An 18,775-nucleotide genomic window follows, 5' to 3' on the forward strand; every position below is an offset into this window, starting at 1 on the left:
CCTGTCTCTCTCTCCCTCCCTGTCTCTCTCCCTCCCCGACTCTCTCCCTCCCCGACTCTCTCCCTCCCCGACTCTCTCCCTCCCCGACTCTCTCCCTCCCCGACTCTCTCCCTCCCCGACTCTCTCCCTCCCCGACTCTCTCCCTCCCTGTCTCTCTCCCTCCCTGTCTCTCTCCCTCCCTGTCTCTCTCCCTCCTGACTCTCTCCCTTCCTGTCTCTCTCCCTCCCTGTCTCTCTCCCTCCCTGTCTCTCTCTCCCTCCCTGACTCTCTCCCTCCCTGACTCTATCCCTCCCTGACTCTATCCCTCCCTGACTCTATCCCTCCCTGACTCTATCCCTCCCTGACTCTCTCCCTCCCTGTCTCTCTCCCTCCCTGACTCTCTCCCTCCCTGACTCTCTCCCTCCCTGACTCTCTCCCTCCCTGACTCTCTCCCTCCCTGACTCTCTCCCTCCCTGACTCTCTCCCTCCCTGACTCTCTCCCTCCCCGTCTCTCTCCCTCCCCGTCTCTCTACCTCCCCGTCTCTCTACCTCCCCGTCTCTCTCCCTCCCTGACTCTCTCCCTCCCTGACTCTCTACCTCCCCGTCTCTCTACCTCCCCGTCTCTCTCCCTCCCCGACTCTCTCCCTCCCCGACTCTCTACCTCCCCGTCTCTCTACCTCCCCGTCTCTCTCCCTCCCTGACTCTCTCCCTCCCTGACTCTCTCCCACCCTGTCTCTCTCCCTCCCTGACTCTCTCCCTCCCTCCCTGTCTCTCCCTCCCTCCCTGACTCTCTCCCACCCTGTCTCTCTCCCTCCCTGACTCTCTCCCTCCCTGACTCTCTCCCACCCTGTGTCTCTCCCACCCTGTCTCTCTCCCTCTGTTACTCCCTCCCAGCCCTCCTCACTAGTCTGCAGCCTTGCCAATGAGAACAGTGTGAAACGTTGTGAATGCATGTCAGTCCCATGTAAAATGTTTGAGTAAAATATATATCATTGACGGTCCATTAAATACTGTTGAATCCATTTCCTGAGCACATCTAACTAACTTTGCATACTGCTCAACCGAATGCTACAACATTCTCCATAAAGGTTCTACATAGGGAGATACAAGTCATCACATTATATGAGCTTGTAGATTCATTTATTACCAAGAGTCAACACACTCAGACAAATCATGCAGACATACTGCATATAGTCGAATGTGCAGACTGACAAACACACACAAACACTATGGGAACCCACAAACACACACAAACACTATGGGAACCCACAAACACACACAAACACTATGGGAACCCACAAACACACACAAACACTATGGGAACCCACAAACACACACAAACACTATGGGAACCCACAAACACACACAAACACTATGGGAACCCACAAACACACACAAACACTATGTGAACACACAAACACTATGGGAACCCACAAACACACACAAACACTATGGGAACCCACAAACACACACTATGTGAACCCACAAACACACACAAACACTATGTGAACCCACAAACACACACAAACACTATGTGAACCCACAAACACACACAAACACTATGGGAACCCACAAACACACACAAACACTATGGGAACCCGCACAAACTTAACATCAAAACTTATCAAAACAGTTTGCAAGCCTACAATAACACATGCACACACTTACACAATCATTAAAACATCATAAACCACCCCACACACACATGTGCAGGTCCTGTGTATAAACACACACACACTCTGTGTATACATTCCATTGTCTCTCCTTTCTCTTTCGCCCACGACAGTGCACTCCGCTGACACACACACACACACACACACACACACACACACACACACACACACACACACACACACACACACACACACACACACACACACACACACACACACACACACACACACACACACACACACAGAGAGAGAGAGAGAGAAAGAGTCTTGTCAGTGAGCAGTGTAGGTCATGGTGGGGTCCTAGCCAACAGCTAAGGGTTATGGGAAAGGGATAGGCTGCTGGCTCCGAGGATAACTGGAAAGGAAAGTGGGATGGAAGGAGGGGAGGAAGGAGAGAGGAACGGAGATAAGGGGCGGAGAGGCAGAAATGTTACGTTCTAATGAGGTTGACAACGTTGGGATGAGGGGTGACGCAAGGATGAAAGGTGAGGGAAAGGTTAGGTCGGGTGAGATCTAGGAAGTGTGGAGGGTTGGAAGGGTTCGGGGGGAGAGTATGTCCTAGACTTTTGTCTGAGACGGGGCTGTGTGTAGGGCTCTGCCAAACAATGAGAGCATGGTCTCATTGACTCACTGAATGACTGACTGGTGTCGCAAGTTACATGACGATTAACATGACAATTACTGAATACTTCATTGACATTTTAGTCATTTAGCAGACAGTGACGTGTCCAGGGAGAAATGTTATTGGCCAGACAGCTTCCGACAGATGGACTACAGATAGTAGGACAGAGGGCCGCTCAGATCCTCGCTCAGATCCTTTCTCCGCTGAAACCGATTCAGCCTCTAGTGAATTGAAGGAGAATTCTGAAACACTGATAGACACGAATGAGAAATCCTTTTATACGATTGTTTCTTTTTTTTCTTTTTCCTTTGACACTTTTGGGGGAAGCCTGGCTCCCCTTGGCATCCATGTACACACGCCACTTTCTTGGCTGAATGCCATGACCCTGATGGTGTTTGTAATAGGTGCCCCTTTTCTATTCAAATGGAGGGGGCACAGTGAGCAGCGAACCTACTTGGCCTACGTTTTGAAGGGGTTCTTTGGACAGATGAAAACGTGACCGCCTGGGTTCACGACACATTAGAAAGTATAACATTTGTACAGTTAAACGACAGGTCATTACTATAAAAAAAGCGTAGGAGGTCCCGTAAATAAAATAGAGCCCCCTAGCATTCTGGATGTCACTTTCACGTGAGTGTACTTCTGTACCAAACGCTCTGAACCATCATGAAAAATCCACCTTGCATCGATTAAGGTTCAAAATGTTATTGTCCCCCTAAACTGGGTCTGTCCTCCACCTTGGCCGCCCCATTCAAAACGCTCTGGACACGTCACTGTTAGCAGACACACCTAACTTACCGGAAGTGCATTCAACTAAGGTAGGTAAGACAACCACATATGGGGAGACGGAGAGTAAGGGAGGGGTTAAAAGCAGGGGGAGGATAAGGGAGGAGGATAACGGCGAGGGAACAAAAGAAGGGGCGAAGGGAGACTTCGCTATGGGGCCCCAAAAATCACACACACTGCAGACAGCCTGACTGTGTCTCTGGGTGGACAGACAGACAGACATGGAAGTTTGTCTCAGAACAGGCTTCTGGTCAGAACTGGTATGAAAGGGAGTTTCACTGCCAAGACTCAAGCCTCAGCCACACACAGTCTGGCGAGGTCCCCCCTTAATTTATCTGACTGTGCAGTCCCTCAGTCGTCACCACAACACCCCCCCCCCTTCCCACTCTCTCTCTATCACTCTCTCAATGTCCCTCTCTCGCTCTCTCTCTCTCAACCTCTCTCTCCCTCTCCCCATCTCTATCTCTCCCTCTCAACCTCTCTCTCCCTCTCCCCATCTCTATCTCTCCATCTCCCCATCTCTATCTCTCCATCTCAACCTCTCTCTCCCTCTCCACATCTCTATCTCTCCCTCTGAACCTCTCTCACCCTCTCAACCTCTCTCTCCCTCTCCCCTCTCTCTCTCCCTCTCCCTTTCAACCTGTCTCTCCCTCTCCCCATCTCTCTCTCCCTCTCAACCTCTCTCTCCCTCTCCCCGTCTCTATCTCTCCCTCTCAACCTCTCTCACCCTCTCAACCACTCTCACCCTCTCCCTGTCTCTATCTCTCCCTCTTAACCTCTCTCACCCTCTCTCTCCCTCTCCCAGTCTCTATCTCTCCCTTTCAACCTCTCTCCCTCTCCCCATCTCTCTCTCCCTCTCAACCTCTCTCTCCCTCTCAACCTCTCTCTCCCTCTCCCGGTCTATCTCTCCCTCTCAACCTCTCTCACCCTCTCAACCACTCTCACCCTCTCCCTGTCTCTCTCTCCCTCTCAACCTCTCTCTCGCTCTTAACCTCTCTCACCCTCTCCATCTCTCCCTCTCAACCTCCCTCTCCCTCTCAACCTCTCTCTCCCTCTCCCCGTCTCTATCTCTCCCTCTCAACCTCTCTCTCGCTCTTAACCTCTCTCACCCTCTCTATCTCTCCCTCTCAACCTCTCTCAACCTCTCAACCTCTCTCCCTTTCAACCTCTCTCTCCCTCTCCCTGTCTCTCTCTCTCCCTTTCAACATCTTGCTCTCCCTCTCCCTGTCTCTCTCTCAACCTCTCTCTTTCTCTCCCTGTCAATTCAATTCAATTGACTTTATTGACATGGCAAGTTCATTATTACCTACATTGTCAAAGTATACATATTGAAAAATATAAATCAACTGAAAATATATATTTATATATAAATAGTCGTAGTGGACATGGGATTACCATTAACAACTACAACAACAATATTAATGAGAACAACAATACATTAAAGCCATGGTAGTGGACCAGTGTCAACAACTACAACAACAGTATTAATGAGAACAACAATACATTAAAGCCATGGTAGTGGACTGTCAACAACTAACAACAATATTAATGAGAACAACAATACATTAAAGCCATGGTAGTGGACCAGTGTCAACAACTACAACAACAGTATTAATGAGAACAACAATACATTAAAGCCATGGTAGTGGACCAGTGTCAACAACTACAACAACAGTATTAATGAGAACAACAATACATTAAAGCCATGGTAGTGGACCAGTATCAACATGACTGAAAAGACAGTCTCTCTCTCATGACGGAGAAGAGACATGACGTGGTATGAAAGATAAAACAAAACAAGATGGGAAATATTATCGACATTACATTGCACTTGTCACTGGCTGTCCCTCAGGTTGTGGCAGGAGGGCACATATTTGGCTGCCAAAAATGCACATTTTGGCTTTTCACCCAATAAATGTTTGATTTTTTCTTCATCTTTTATCTACATGTGTTAATTGGACTTGCAATACACTCTTGCAAAACTCTTTATGCAGTATTTCAATTGGATGTTTGTCCCATTTGGTAAATTCATAATTAGAGATTGGTACCCCATACTTCACTGCAATATAGAGCAAATTCTATAACGGATTGAAACATGTTAAGCCATATTCAAATTGGAATTTCGATTTTGATGTTCCTTTTAATCTCCCTGTCTCTCTCCCTCTCTCCTTAAACAACTCTCTCTCTCTCTCTCCTTCACCACAAAGCAAGCCAGGCTGCAGTGCAGTGAAGGCACTGTTGGTGACACAGCTGTTTGGGTTTACAGTATATGTAGGCCTACCTGTTACTGTGTGTGTGTGTGTGTGTGTGTGTGTGTGTGTGTGTGTGTGTGTGTGTGTGTGTGTGTGTGTGTGTGTGTGTGTACGTGTGTGTGTGTGTGTGTGTGTGTGTGTGTGTGTGTGTGTGTGTGTGTGTGTGTGTGTGTGTGTGTGTGTGTGTGTGTGTGTGTGTACGTGTGTGTGTGTGTGTGTGTGTGTGTGTGTGTGTGTGTGTGTGTGTGTGTGTGTGTGTACATGCAAGTGTCCATGCATAATGATACAAAGAGAGAGTGAGACATTGAGATATGAGAGGAGCGAAAGACAGAGAACCCACTGGGCACACACCGGTTGAATCAATGTTGTTTTCAATGGAACCAATGTCGAATGGATGTTGAATTGACATCTGTGCCCAGTGGGAAGGAGAAAGGGGTGACGCCTTTCCCCGATACAGAGTGCAGCCCTCTCTGCCTCTCCCCGCGGTCCTGACATCAGGATTCCAGATGGCAGGATGATAAACAAACAGATTGTCATAACCTTCCAGTGATGTGAGGCATTCAGAAGCACTACAGGCCTCCTCCACATGGTTTAGGAATCAGCTCAGAGATATCTCACCTCTCGCTGGCCTTCCTGTACCACACACACAAATACACATACACACACACACACAAACACCCTGACCCTCTCTTGGAGAACATGGCTTGGAGAAGAATTTCTCGCTGTCTCTCTCATAAAGTATTACAAGAAGAAAGTAGAAACAAAGATAGTGTACTCAAACTGACTCACAGAGACCATGCCAGATGCTGTGTTTTGGATTTCTGGATGACAGAGAGAGTGGTCGGACTGAAATCTCTTGTTATCCTGAGTGAAAGTGCTGGTGTTGAACGTGACACGTTTAAAAAAAAAATACTTCTTGAAATACATCCTTCAAACACGAAGTACATGTTGTTGATGTTGATGATAATAATGACGATGAGGATGAACAATGTCATGATACTAGTGATAAGAATAAGATGTATGTGTTCAGATGTAGGACCTTCATTTGAGCCAGTTTGCTACAGCAGGAAAATAACCCTGAAGCAACTGGAAATGTGCATTATTATGCGGATTATGGACATTTTTGTAGGGATTAATATATGTTTTGTTTTATAACTGGAAATGACAGACATCAGAACCCTTTTTAAACCTCAAATGCACTACAAGTATTACATGTCCTGCAAATGGAGATCCTACGTCTGTACAATCTATTTGGAGCCTGTCTGCTTTGTACATTCTCCTGTTCTGGAGTGTGGTGTGAAACATTCACATCTATGTCATTTTATTAGTCCATTGAGACCTTATCACGCACGCACGCACGCACGCACGCACGCACGCACGCACGCACGCACGCACGCACGCACGCACACACACGCACACACGCACACACGCACACATGAATAGGTGTCCCAGCTGTTGTACAGCATTTGGAGAGTATAGAGTGATAAGGGACAGTGTGTGTTATTTTCCTGCTGCTTTCTGGGAATGCACCATACCCACAGAACCTCTGTGAGACCCGCCCCTCTCCAGGAAATTACAACTCTACTAGGACAGTGTACCTTTCCAACTGCAGCACCATTCCTACTGCAACACTATTCCTACTGCAGCACCATTCCTACTGCAGCACCATTCCTACTGCAGCACCAATCCTACTGCAGCACCATTCCTACTGCAGCACCATTCCTACTGCAACACCATTCCTACTGCAACACCATTCCTACTGCAACACCATTCCTACTGCAACACCATTCCTACTGCAGCACCATTCCTACTGCAACACCATTCCTACTGCAACACCATTCCTACTGCAACACCATTCCTACTGCAACACCATTCCTACTGCAAAACCATTCCTACTGCAACACCAATCCTACTGCAACACCATTCCTACTGCAACACCAATCCTACTGCAGCACCATTCCTACAGCAAAACCATTCCTAATGCAGCACCATTCCATTTGCAGCACCATTCCTACTGCAGTACCATTTCTACTGCAACACTATTCCTACTGCAGCACCTTTCCTACTGAATAACCATTCCTACTGCAACACCATTCCTACTGCAACACCATTCCTACTGCAACACCATCCTACTGCAACACCATTCCTACTGCAGCACCATTCCTACTGCAACACCATTCCTACTGCAACACCTTTCCTACTGCAACACCATTCCTACTGCAACACCATTCCTACTGCAACACCATTCCTACTGCAACACCATTCCTACTGCAGCACCATTCCTACTGCAGCACCATTCCTACTGCAACACCTTTCCTACTGCAACACCATTCCTACTGCAACACCATTCCTACTGCAACACTATTCCTACTGTAACACCATTCTCCAGAATATAGAATGGGGAAGCATATTCACTGTAGCTCCACATAGCAGGAGTTATAACTCTACTCTACAGGGACACGGTGCCATTTGTTTTGTACATGTAACACCATCCTGGCCTCTTTTCTCAAATCTGGTCTCCTCTACTCCCCTCATCTACTTCGCTCCTCTCCTCTTCCCTCACCTCTCTTTCTATCCTCTCCTCCCTCCTTCCTCCCTCCGCCTCTCCTCTCTTTTTTGTCAGGGTAGGCTAGGACATTCCCAGGCAGGGTATCTGCAAGCTAACAGGTCTACAGTGAGTACAGGGCCTCAGGGCTCCATTATTTCCCATACAGCCTCATAGGAGGGTCTTTGTTTCTACCCTTCAGGGTTTGGGGGTCCCCACTGCAGGGCTGTGCCTCACTCCGCTCTCCCAACAATGGGCCTTTATCCTGCCAAGGCCTCCCTGCCCCCCCGGTCCCTCCGCACTGCTACCTACCCCGACCAGGGGCACGAGACGGCCACCGGGGCGAGAGAGGGGCACAGTGCCACCGGGGCGACCCCCTTTCATGCCCTGTCCTGTTGCTCTCACACACACACACACACACACACACACACACACACACACACACACACACACACACACACACACACACACACACACACACACACACACACACACACACACACACACACACACACGAGGTTGCTGACTTAGAAGTTGTTGGATAACAGTGCACCATGGGGTGAGCCGGGCAGACTCAATTTCACACATTTCTCAATAAATATAGTGGCTCACTGAACCAAAGGATAAGGATCTCACAAAGACTCTCTTTCTTTTCTCTCTGTTACTCTCTTTCTCACAAACACACACGCATGCACACACATACCGACACACACAAGATTGCTGAAGAGTGCCGCTGACATCTTCTCAATGTCAGATGAACCATATATTCTCAAAGTGTCAGATGAACCATATATTCTCAATGTCAGATGAACCATATATTCTCAACGTGTCAGATGAACCATATATTCTCAATGTCAGATGAACCATATCTTCTCAAAGTGTCAGATGAACCATATATTCTCAGTGTCAGATGAACCATATATTCTCAGTGTCAGATGAACCATATCTTCTCAAAGTGTCAGATGAACCATATATTCTCAGTGTCAGATGAACCATATATTCTCAATGTCAGATGAACAATATCTTCTCAAAGCGTCAGATGAACCATATCTTCTCAAAGTGTCAGATGAACCATATATTCTCAATGTCAGATGAACCATATATTCTCAATGTCAGATGAACAATATCTTCTCAAAGCGTCAGATGAACCATATCTTCTCAAAGTGTCAGATGAACCATATCTTCTCAAAGTGTCAGATGAACCATATCTTCTCAAAGTGTTGGATGATTTCATTTGTTTAGCCCGGTGTTGTGTTCCAGCACTCCATGTACCTCCTCTCTCCCTCTCTCTTCTCCTCCTCTCTACCCCTCTCTTCTCCCCTCTACCTCTGTCTTCTCCTCCTCCCTTACCCCTCTCTTCTTCTCTCTCCCTCTCTCTTCTCCTCTCTAATCCTCTCTTCCTCTCTCTTCTCCTCCTCCCTACCCCTCTCTTCTTCTCTCTCCCTCTCTCTTCTCCTCCTCCCTACCCCTCTCTTCTTCTCTCTCCCTCTCTCTTCTCCTCCTCCCTACTTCTCTCTTCTCTCTCCCTCTTTCTTCTCCTCTCTAACCCTCTCTTCCTCTCTCTCTCTCTCTCTCTCTTCTCCTCCTCCCCACCACTCTCTTCTCCTCCTCTCTACCCCTCTCTTCTCCTCTCTCCCTCCCCTCCTCTCTCTCTCTCTCTTCTCCTCCTCTCTACCCCTCTCTTCTCCTCTCATATGTTCTTGGTAACAGAGAACACCAGGGTTGTTTTCACTGAGAGACATGCTGTGTCAGAATGCTTGACATGATGAATGTGTGGTCTCTCCAAGAGCCAATGATACATTTTTAAGTGCATAAAGTCAGGAACTGGGCCTCTTTTCTCTCTCTCTCTCTCTCTCTCCCTCCCTCTCTCTCTGTCTCTCTTTTGGTCTCTCTCAGTGCCAGAGAAGAAAAAAAGAGAGAAAAGAAGGGGAGAGTGGAGAAGGGGAGAGTAGAGACAAAACATAAGAGTTCCTTTCATCAGAAGCACAGTGCCCTCTACTCCCACAATCCCCATGGGACAGAGTAAGAGACATGCAGTATGGACGACGAGGCCAAACTAAAACAATAGCATGAAGGACAAACACTATCAGATGGGTGGCCAGGGTTGTCTGTGTGTGTGTGTGTGTGTGTGTGTGTGTGTGTGTGTGTGTGTGTGTGTGTGTGTGTGTGTGTGTGTGTGTGTGTGTGTGTGTGTGTGTGTGTGTGTGTGTGTGTACCATGGTAACTGAAGCCAGGCAGGGGCCACCGCAGGCCCCAGTGTTGTCATAATTGCATAGGGAAGAGAACATTCTAGAAACGCTTATGAAGCCCTTCCAGAGATGGAATAAGTTACAGATCAGCGTTTGCTCATACACACACACACACACACACACACATGTATGTACACTCTCTCACACATACACAAATGCATAACACACGTGCAAAGACACACATGGCAGTGGTTTAATGTCCAGGTGATGAGTGGATCCCACACAGCCACGTACAGGAAGAAGGATCGAAAGCCACGCCCCCAAATCAGCACCAAACAAACAGCTCATAAATGAGACAGACAGACAGACAGACAGACAGACAGACAGACAGACAGACAGACAGACAGACAGACAGACAGACAGTGCTATACTTCATCCAAAAGGGAAAGATGTTCCTTATGACCTCCACATTCCCTCGCAAATCAACAACAGCCTCATAATACCACACACAGGCTTATTACACCAACACTCAACACAAACACACATTCTACCAGCAGACCCAGTAGAGTAGGGCAGCGTATGAGCTTCCAAACAACACTGAGTGGTCATAATTCCTGTCTTACCTATTCGACCCCCTCTCTCTTTCCTTCCTCTCTCTACCCCCCCCACCTTTATCCAGTCTTACCTCACCACCACGTCATCTCGCACATCACCTACACTCCTTTATCCTCCTCTCTCATCCCCCATCCTGCTCTCTTTCCATCTCTTCAGTCTTACCTCTCCACCACGTCGTCTCACACATCACCTACTTTCCTTTATCCTCCTCTCTCATCCCCCATCCTGCACTCTTTCCCAGTCTTACCTCACCACCACGTCATCTCGCACATCACCTACACTCCTTTATCCTCCTCTCTCATCCCCCATCCTGCTCTCTTTCCCTCTCTTCAGTCTTACCTCTCCACCACGTCGTCTCACACATCACCTACTTTCCTTTATCCTCCTCTCTCATCCCCCATCCTGCTCTCTTTCCCTCTCTCCAGTCTTACCTCTCCACCACGTCGTCTCACACATCACCTACACTCCTTTATCCTCCTCTCTCATCCCCCATCCTGCTCTCTTTCCCTCTCTTCAGTCTTACCTCTCCACCACGTCGTCTCACACATCACCTATACTCCTTTATCCTCCTCTCTCATCCCCCATCCTGCTCTCTTTCCCTCTCTCCAGTCTTACCTCTCCACCACGTCGTCTCACACATCACCTACTCTCCTTTATCCTCCTCTCTCATCCCCCATCCTGCTCTCTTTCCCTCTCTCCAGTCTTACCTCTCCACCACGTCGTCTCACACATCACCTACACTCCTTTATCCTCCTCTCTCATCCCCCATCCTGCTCTCTTTCCCTCTCTCCAGTCTTACCTCTCCACCACGTCGTCTCACACATCACCTACACTCCTTTATCCTCCTCTCTCATCCCCCATCCTGCTCTCTTTCCCTCTCTTCAGTCTTACCTCTCCACCACGTCGTCTCACACATCACCTATACTCCTTTATCCTCCTCTCTCATCCCCCATCCTGCTCTCTTTCCCTCTCTCCAGTCTTACCTCTCCACCAAGTCGTCTCACACATCACCTATACTCCTTCATCCTCCTCTCTCATCCCCCATCCTGCTCTCTTTCCCTCTCTTCAGTCTTACCTCTCCACCACGTCGTCTCACACATCACCTATACTCCTTTATCCTGCTCTCTCATCCCCCATCCTGCTCTCTTTCCCTCTCTCCAGTCTTACCTCTCCACCATGTCGTCTCACACATCACCTACACTCCTTTATCCTCCTCTCTCATCCCCCATCCTGCTCTCTTTCCCTCTCTCCAGTCTTACCTCTCCACCACGTCGTCTCACACATCACCTACACTCCTTTATCCTCCTCTCTCATCCCCCATCCTGCTCTCTTTCCCTCTCTCCAGTCTTACCTCTCCACCACGTCGTCTCCGCTCCAGCAGGTAAAGTCGTCCACCACCATCTCTCCCTCACACAGCATCTCTGGAAGCACGGCAAAGAATGACTTATAGCGCTGGATGTAGCTCAGAAACTCCCTGAGATGGAAAGAGAGGATGGAGAGCGACAGGATAGAGAAAGGAGGGATAGAGAAGTGGGAAAGAGGACAGAGGACAGAGGGGTGAGAGTCAGGGTACAGACCCCATGTCATAAGAAACACAGCACACTGTAACGTCTATGGCTACCACCCAACTACATATGATATGTAATCATGATAGGAACGTGTAAATAAAATGACAGGTGCATAGACAGAACCTAAAGGAATACTGTCGAACCTGAAGAAATATAGTTCCCATAGATCTTTAAAAACACATTGAAAATAATATGGATGCTGTAGTGACTGGTGGCCAAACAAGAGAATAATTCTGATCAGGCACCTGTTACGGCCACTCAAGAGACAGGGGAACTCCAATAATATGGGTCATGTGAGGTCACATGCTGTTAGGACCCCATCAGTCAGGGCTGTCATGACGATAGTATCAGAGCCTCCCGTTAGGGGTGGGCCGCGAATGGGATCCTAATGAATGACGAGGGGATTATGAAGGGTTAAACCATATCATTAATCACCTGTCACTAGCCAGATAGACAGACAGATACACACACATATGTTGAGAGACATCATAGCCTGATCCAATACTGATGACAACATAGTGCTGTCACACAGAGAGAGAGAGAGAGAGAGAGAGAGAGAGAGAGAGAGAGAGGGTGAGAGAGAAAGAGAGAGAGAGAGAGAGAGAGAGAGAGAGAGAGAGAGAGAGAGAGAGAGAGAGAGAGAGAGAGAGAGAGAGAGAGAGAGAGAGAGAGAGAGAGAGAGAGACAGAGATAGAAGCAGAGGGCACAGACAGAAAGACACATGGACAAAGACAAAGACAGACATACATATGTGAGACTGAGAAGCAGAGACAGAGAGAGGTAGTTGTCATTCACCGGGTGGATGGGTTGGTTGGTCATGCTTACCTAGAGATCTTTTTCAGACTTCTAGGTTTATCGTTCTTGGAGGGTTTCAGGGGGAATGAACTGAGGATGGAAGGAGGGGGGATGACACAAGCAGGAGAGGTGCAGGGAGAGAAAACAAAGAAAACGGGGTGGGACAAAATGAGGGCAAGACAAAACAAGGAGGGGAGGGAGAGGAAGAAATAGTCAGTTTACGACCCTGGATAAGGGTGAGTCATGCACATGCAGAGATCAGAGGTCAGGGTGGGAAACACCCCAAAAAACACACCCCACACACACCTCTCCCACACACCCCATACAGTAGGTTGAGACACTCATTTGTTGTCCCACGTGACATAGTTAAAACAGCTGTATGTGTGTACTACCCCTTTTTCACAAAGTAAATTGATATTGTTGTCTGGAAATTAGATTGTTGTCCTGAAATCAGATTGTTGTCTGGAAATTAGATTGTAGTCTTGAAATCCGATTGTTGTCTGGAAATTAGATTACTGTCTGGAAATTAGATTGTTGTCTGGAAATTAGATTGTTGTCTGGAAATTAGATTGCTGTCTGGAAATTCGATTGTTGTCTTGAAATCAGATTGTTGTCCGGAAATCAGATTGTTGTCTGGAAATTAGATTGCTGTCTGGAAATTCGATTGTTGTCTTGAAATCAGATTGTTGTCTGGAAATTAGATTGCTGTCTGGAAATTCGATTGTTGTCTTGAAATCAGATTGTTGTCTGGAAATTAGATTGTTGTCTTGAAATCAGATTGTTGTCTGGAAATTAGATTCCTGTCTGGAAATTAGATTGTTGTCTGGGAATTAGATTACTGTCTGGAAATTAGATTACTGTCTGGAAATTAGATTACTGTCTGGAAATTAGATTACTGTCTGGAAATTAGATTACTGTCTGGAAATTAGATTACTGTCTGGAAATTAGATTGTAGTCTGTAAAGTAGATTGTAGTCTGGAAATTAGATTGTAGTCTGTAAAGTAGATTGTAGTCTGGAAATTAGATTGTAGTCTGTAAATTAGATTGTAGTCTGGAAATCAGATTGTTGTCTGGAAATTAGATTCCTGCCTGGAAATTAGATTGTTGTCTGGAAATTAGATTCCTGCCTGGAAATTAGATTCCTGCCTGGAAATTAGATTGTTGTCTGGAAATTAGATTACTGTCTGGAAATTAGATTACTGTCTGGAAATTAGATTGTAGTCTGTAAAGTAGATTGTAGTCTGGAAATTAGATTGTAGTCTGTAAATTAGATTACTGTCTGGAAATTAGATTACTGTCTGGAAATTAGATTACTGTCTGGAAATTAGATTGTTGTCTGTAAATTAGATTGTTGTCTGTAAATTAGATTACTGTCTGTAAATTAGATTACTGTCTGTAAATTAGATTGTTGTCTGGAAATTAGATTGTAGTCTGTAAATTAGATTACGGTCTGTAAATTAGATTACTGTCTGTAAATTAGATTGTTGTCTGGAAATTAGATTCCTGTCTAAATTAGATTGTTGTCTGTAAATTAGATTGTTGACTGGAAATTAGATTACTGTCTGGAAATTAGATTACTGTCTGGAAATTAGATTGTTGTCTGGAAATTAGATTCCTGTCTGTAAATTAGATTCCTGTCTGTAAATTAGATTGTTGTCTGTAAATTAGATTGTTGTCTGTAAATTAGATTGTTGTCTGGAAATTAGATTGTTGTCTGGAAATTAGATTGTAGTCTGTAAATTAGATTACTGACTGTAAATTAGATTACTGTCTGTAAATTAGATTGTTGTCTGGAAATTAGATTGTAGTGTGTAAATTAGATTACTGTCTGTAAATTAGATTACTGTCTGTAAATTAGATTACTGTCTGTAAATTAGATTACTGTCTGGAAATTAGATTGTTGTCTGGAAATTAGATTGTTGTCTGTAAATTAGATTGTTGTCTGGAAATTAGATTACTGTCTGGAAATTAGATTGTTGTCTGGAAATTAGATTACTGTCTGTAAATTAGATTACTGTCTGGAAATTAGATTACTGTCTGGAAATTAGATTACTGTCTGGAAATTAGATTACTGTCTGGAAATTAGATTGTTGTCTGGAAATTAGATTGTAGTCTGTAAATTAGATTGTTGTCTGGAAATTAGATTCCTGTCTGTAAATTAGATTGTTGTCTGTAAATTAGATTGTTGTCTGGAAATTAGATTGTTGTCTGGAAATTAGATTGTAGTCTGTAAATTAGATTCTTGTCTGGAAATTAGATTCCTGTCTGTAAATTAGATTGTTGTCAGTAAATTAGATTGTTGTCTGGAAATTAGATTCCTGTCTGTAAATTAGATTGTTGTCTGTAAATTAGATTGTTGTCTGGAAATTAGATTACTGTCTGTAAATTAGATTACTGTCTGGAAATTAGATTGTTGTCTGGAAATTAGATTGTAGTCTGTAAATTAGATTGTTGTCTGGAAATTAGATTGTAGTCTGTAAATTAGATTCCTGTCTGTAAATTAGATTACTGTCTGTAAATTAGATTGTTGTCTGGAAATTAGATTCCCGTCTAAATTAGATTGTTGTCTGTAAATTATTGTTGTCTGTAAATTAGATTGTTGACTGGAAATTAGATTACTGTCTGGAAATTAGATTACTGTCTGGAAATTAGATTGCTGTCTGGAAATTAGATTGTTGTCTGGAAATTAGATTCCTGTCTGTAAATTAGATTGTAGTCTGTAAATTAGATTACTGTCTGTAAATTAGATTACTGTCTGTAAATTAGATTACTGTCTGTAAATTAGATTGTTGTCTGGAAATTAGATTCCTGTCTGTAAATTAGATTGTAGTCTGTAAATTAGATTACTGTCTGTAAATTAGATTGTTGTCTGGAAATTAGATTCCTGTCTGTAAATTAGATTACTGTCTGTCTGAAATTAGATTACTGTCTGTAAATTAGATTGTTGTCTGTAAATTAGATTGTTGTCTGTAAATTAGATTGTTGTCTGTAAATTAGATTGTTGTCTGGAAATTAGATTACTGTCTGGAAATTAGATTGTAGTCTGTAAATTAGATTACTGTCTGTAAATTAGATTACTGTCTGTAAATTAGATTGTTGTCTGGAAATTAGATTCCTGTCTGTAAATTAGATTGTTGTCTGTAAATTAGATTGTGTCTGTAAATTAGATTACTGTCTGTAAATTAGATTACTGTCTGTAAATTAGATTGTTGTCTGGAAATTAGATTGTTGTCTGGAAATTAGATTGTTGTCTGGAAATTAGATTACTGTCTGGAAATTAGATTGTTGTCTGGAAATTAGATTGTAAATTAGTCTGTCTGGAAATTAGATTACTGTCTGGAAATTAGATTACTGTCTGGAAATTAGATTACTGTCTGGAAATTAGATTGTTGTCTGGAAATTAGATTGTAGTCTGTAAATTAGATTGTTGTCTGGAAATTAGATTCCTGTCTGTAAATTAGATTGTTGTCTGTAAATTAGATTGTTGTCTGGAAATTAGATTGTTGTCTGGAAATTAGATTGTTGTCTGGAAATTAGATTGTAGTCTGTAAATTAGATTCTTGTCTGGAAATTAGATTCCTGTCTGTAAATTAGATTGTTGTCAGTAAATTAGATTGTTGTCTGGAAATTAGATTCCTGTCTGTAAATTAGATTGTTGTCTGTAAATTAGATTGTTGTCTGGAAATTAGATTACTGTCTGTAAATTAGATTACTGTCTGGAAATTAGATTGTTGTCTGGAAATTAGATTGTAGTCTGTAAATTAGATTGTTGTCTGGAAATTAGATTGTAGTCTGTAAATTAGATTACGGTCTGTAAATTAGATTACTGTCTGTAAATTAGATTGTTGTCTGGAAATTAGATTCCCGTCTAAATTAGATTGTTGTCTGTAAATTATTGTTGTCTGTAAATTAGATTGTTGACTGGAAATTAGATTACTGTCTGGAAATTAGATTACTGTCTGGAAATTAGATTGCTGTCTGGAAATTAGATTGTTGTCTGGAAATTAGATTCCTGTCTGTAAATTAGATTGTTGTCTGTAAATTAGATTGTTGTCTGTAAATTAGATTGTTGTCTGGAAATTAGATTACTGTCTGGAAATTAGATTGTAGTCTGTAAATTAGATTACTGTCTGTAAATTAGATTACTGTCTGTAAATTAGATTACTGTCTGTAAATTAGATTGTTGTCTGGAAATTAGATTCCTGTCTGTAAATTAGATTGTAGTCTGTAAATTAGATTACTGTCTGTAAATTAGATTACTGTCTGTAAATTAGATTACTGTCTGTAAATTAGATTACTGTCTGTAAATTAGATTACTGTCTGGAAATTAGATTACTGTCTGGAAATTAGATTGTTGTCTGGAAATTAGATTGTAGTCTGTAAATTAGATTGTTGTCTGGAAATTAGATTCCTGTCTGTAAATTAGATTGTTGTCTGGAAATTAGATTACTGTCTGGAAATTAGATTGTTGTCTGGAAATTAGATTGTAGTCTGTAAATTAGATTACTGTCTGTAAATTAGATTACTGTCTGTAAATTAGATTACTGTCTGGAAATTAGATTACTGTCTGGAAATTAGATTGTTGTCTGGAAATTAGATTGTAGTCTGTAAATTAGATTGTTGTCTGGAAATTAGATTCCTGTCTGTAAATTAGATTGTTGTCTGTAAATTAGATTGTTGTCTGGAAATTAGATTGTAGTCTGGAAATTAGATTGTAGTCTGTAAATTAGATTCCTGTCTGTAAATTAGATTCCTGTCTGTAAATTAGATTGTTGTCTGTAAATTAGATTGTTGTCTGGAAATTAGATTCCTGTCTGGAAATTAGATTCCTGTCTGGAAATTAGATTCCTGTCTGTAAATTAGATTGTTGTCTGTAAATTAGATTATTGTCTGGAAATTAGATTACTGTCTGTAAATTAGATTACTGTCTGGAAATTAGATTGTTGTCTGGAAATTAGATTGTAGTCTGTAAATTAGATTGTTGTCTGGAAATTAGATTGCTGTCTGGAAATTCGATTGTTGTCTTGAAATCAGATTGTTGTCTGGAAATTAGATTCCTGCCTGGAAATTAGATTGTTGTCTGGAAATTAGATTACTGTCTGGAAATTAGATTACTGTCTGGAAATTAGATTACTGTCTGGAAATTAGATTGTAGTCTGTAAAGTAGATTGTAGTCTGGAAATTAGATTGTAGTCTGTAAATTAGATTGTAGTCTGGAAATTAGATTGTAGTCTGTAAAGTAGATTGTAGTCTGGAAATTAGATTGTAGTCTGTAAATTAGATTGTAGTCTGGAAATCAGATTGTTGTCTGGAAATTAGATTCCTGCCTGGAAATTAGATTGTTGTCTGGAAATTAGATTCCTGCCTGGAAATTAGATTACTGTCTGGAAATTAGATTACTGTCTGGAAATTAGATTGTAGTCTGGAAATTAGATTGTAGTCTGTAAAGTAGATTGTAGTCTGGAAATTAGATTGTAGTCTGTAAATTAGATTACTGTCTGGAAATTAGATTACTGTCTGGAAATTAGATTACTGTCTGGAAATTAGATTGTTGTCTGTAAATTAGATTACTGTCTGTAAATTAGATTACTGTCTGTAAATTAGATTGTTGTCTGGAAATTAGATTCCTGTCTGTAAATTAGATTGTTGTCTGGAAATTAGATTGTAGTCTGTAAATTAGATTACGGTCTGTAAATTAGATTACTGTCTGTAAATTAGATTACTGTCTGTAAATTAGATTGTTGTCTGGAA

General features: G+C 43.1%; 1 protein-coding gene across 2 annotated transcripts in view; it reads right to left on the reverse strand.

The window, feature by feature from the left end:
- LOC118402555 (glypican-5-like) overlaps window positions 1–18,775 on the reverse strand; it is a 210,978-nt gene that overhangs the window by 101,025 nt on the left and 91,178 nt on the right. The window contains exons 5-6 of one of the 2 annotated variants that reach the window (XM_052477054.1): window positions 13,055–13,114; window positions 12,013–12,135 (exon numbers count right to left, since the gene is read on the reverse strand). In XM_052477054.1, the coding sequence (XP_052333014.1) occupies window positions 12,013–12,135; window positions 13,055–13,114 (183 nt within the window). The remainder of the gene's footprint in view (window positions 1–12,012; window positions 12,136–13,054; window positions 13,115–18,775) is intronic. The other variant, XM_052477055.1, reaches the window with a different exon arrangement.

The sequence above is a fragment of the Oncorhynchus keta genome, chromosome 23 (assembly GCF_023373465.1).
Source record: "Oncorhynchus keta strain PuntledgeMale-10-30-2019 chromosome 23, Oket_V2, whole genome shotgun sequence".
Taxonomy (NCBI): Eukaryota; Metazoa; Chordata; class Actinopteri; order Salmoniformes; family Salmonidae; genus Oncorhynchus; species Oncorhynchus keta.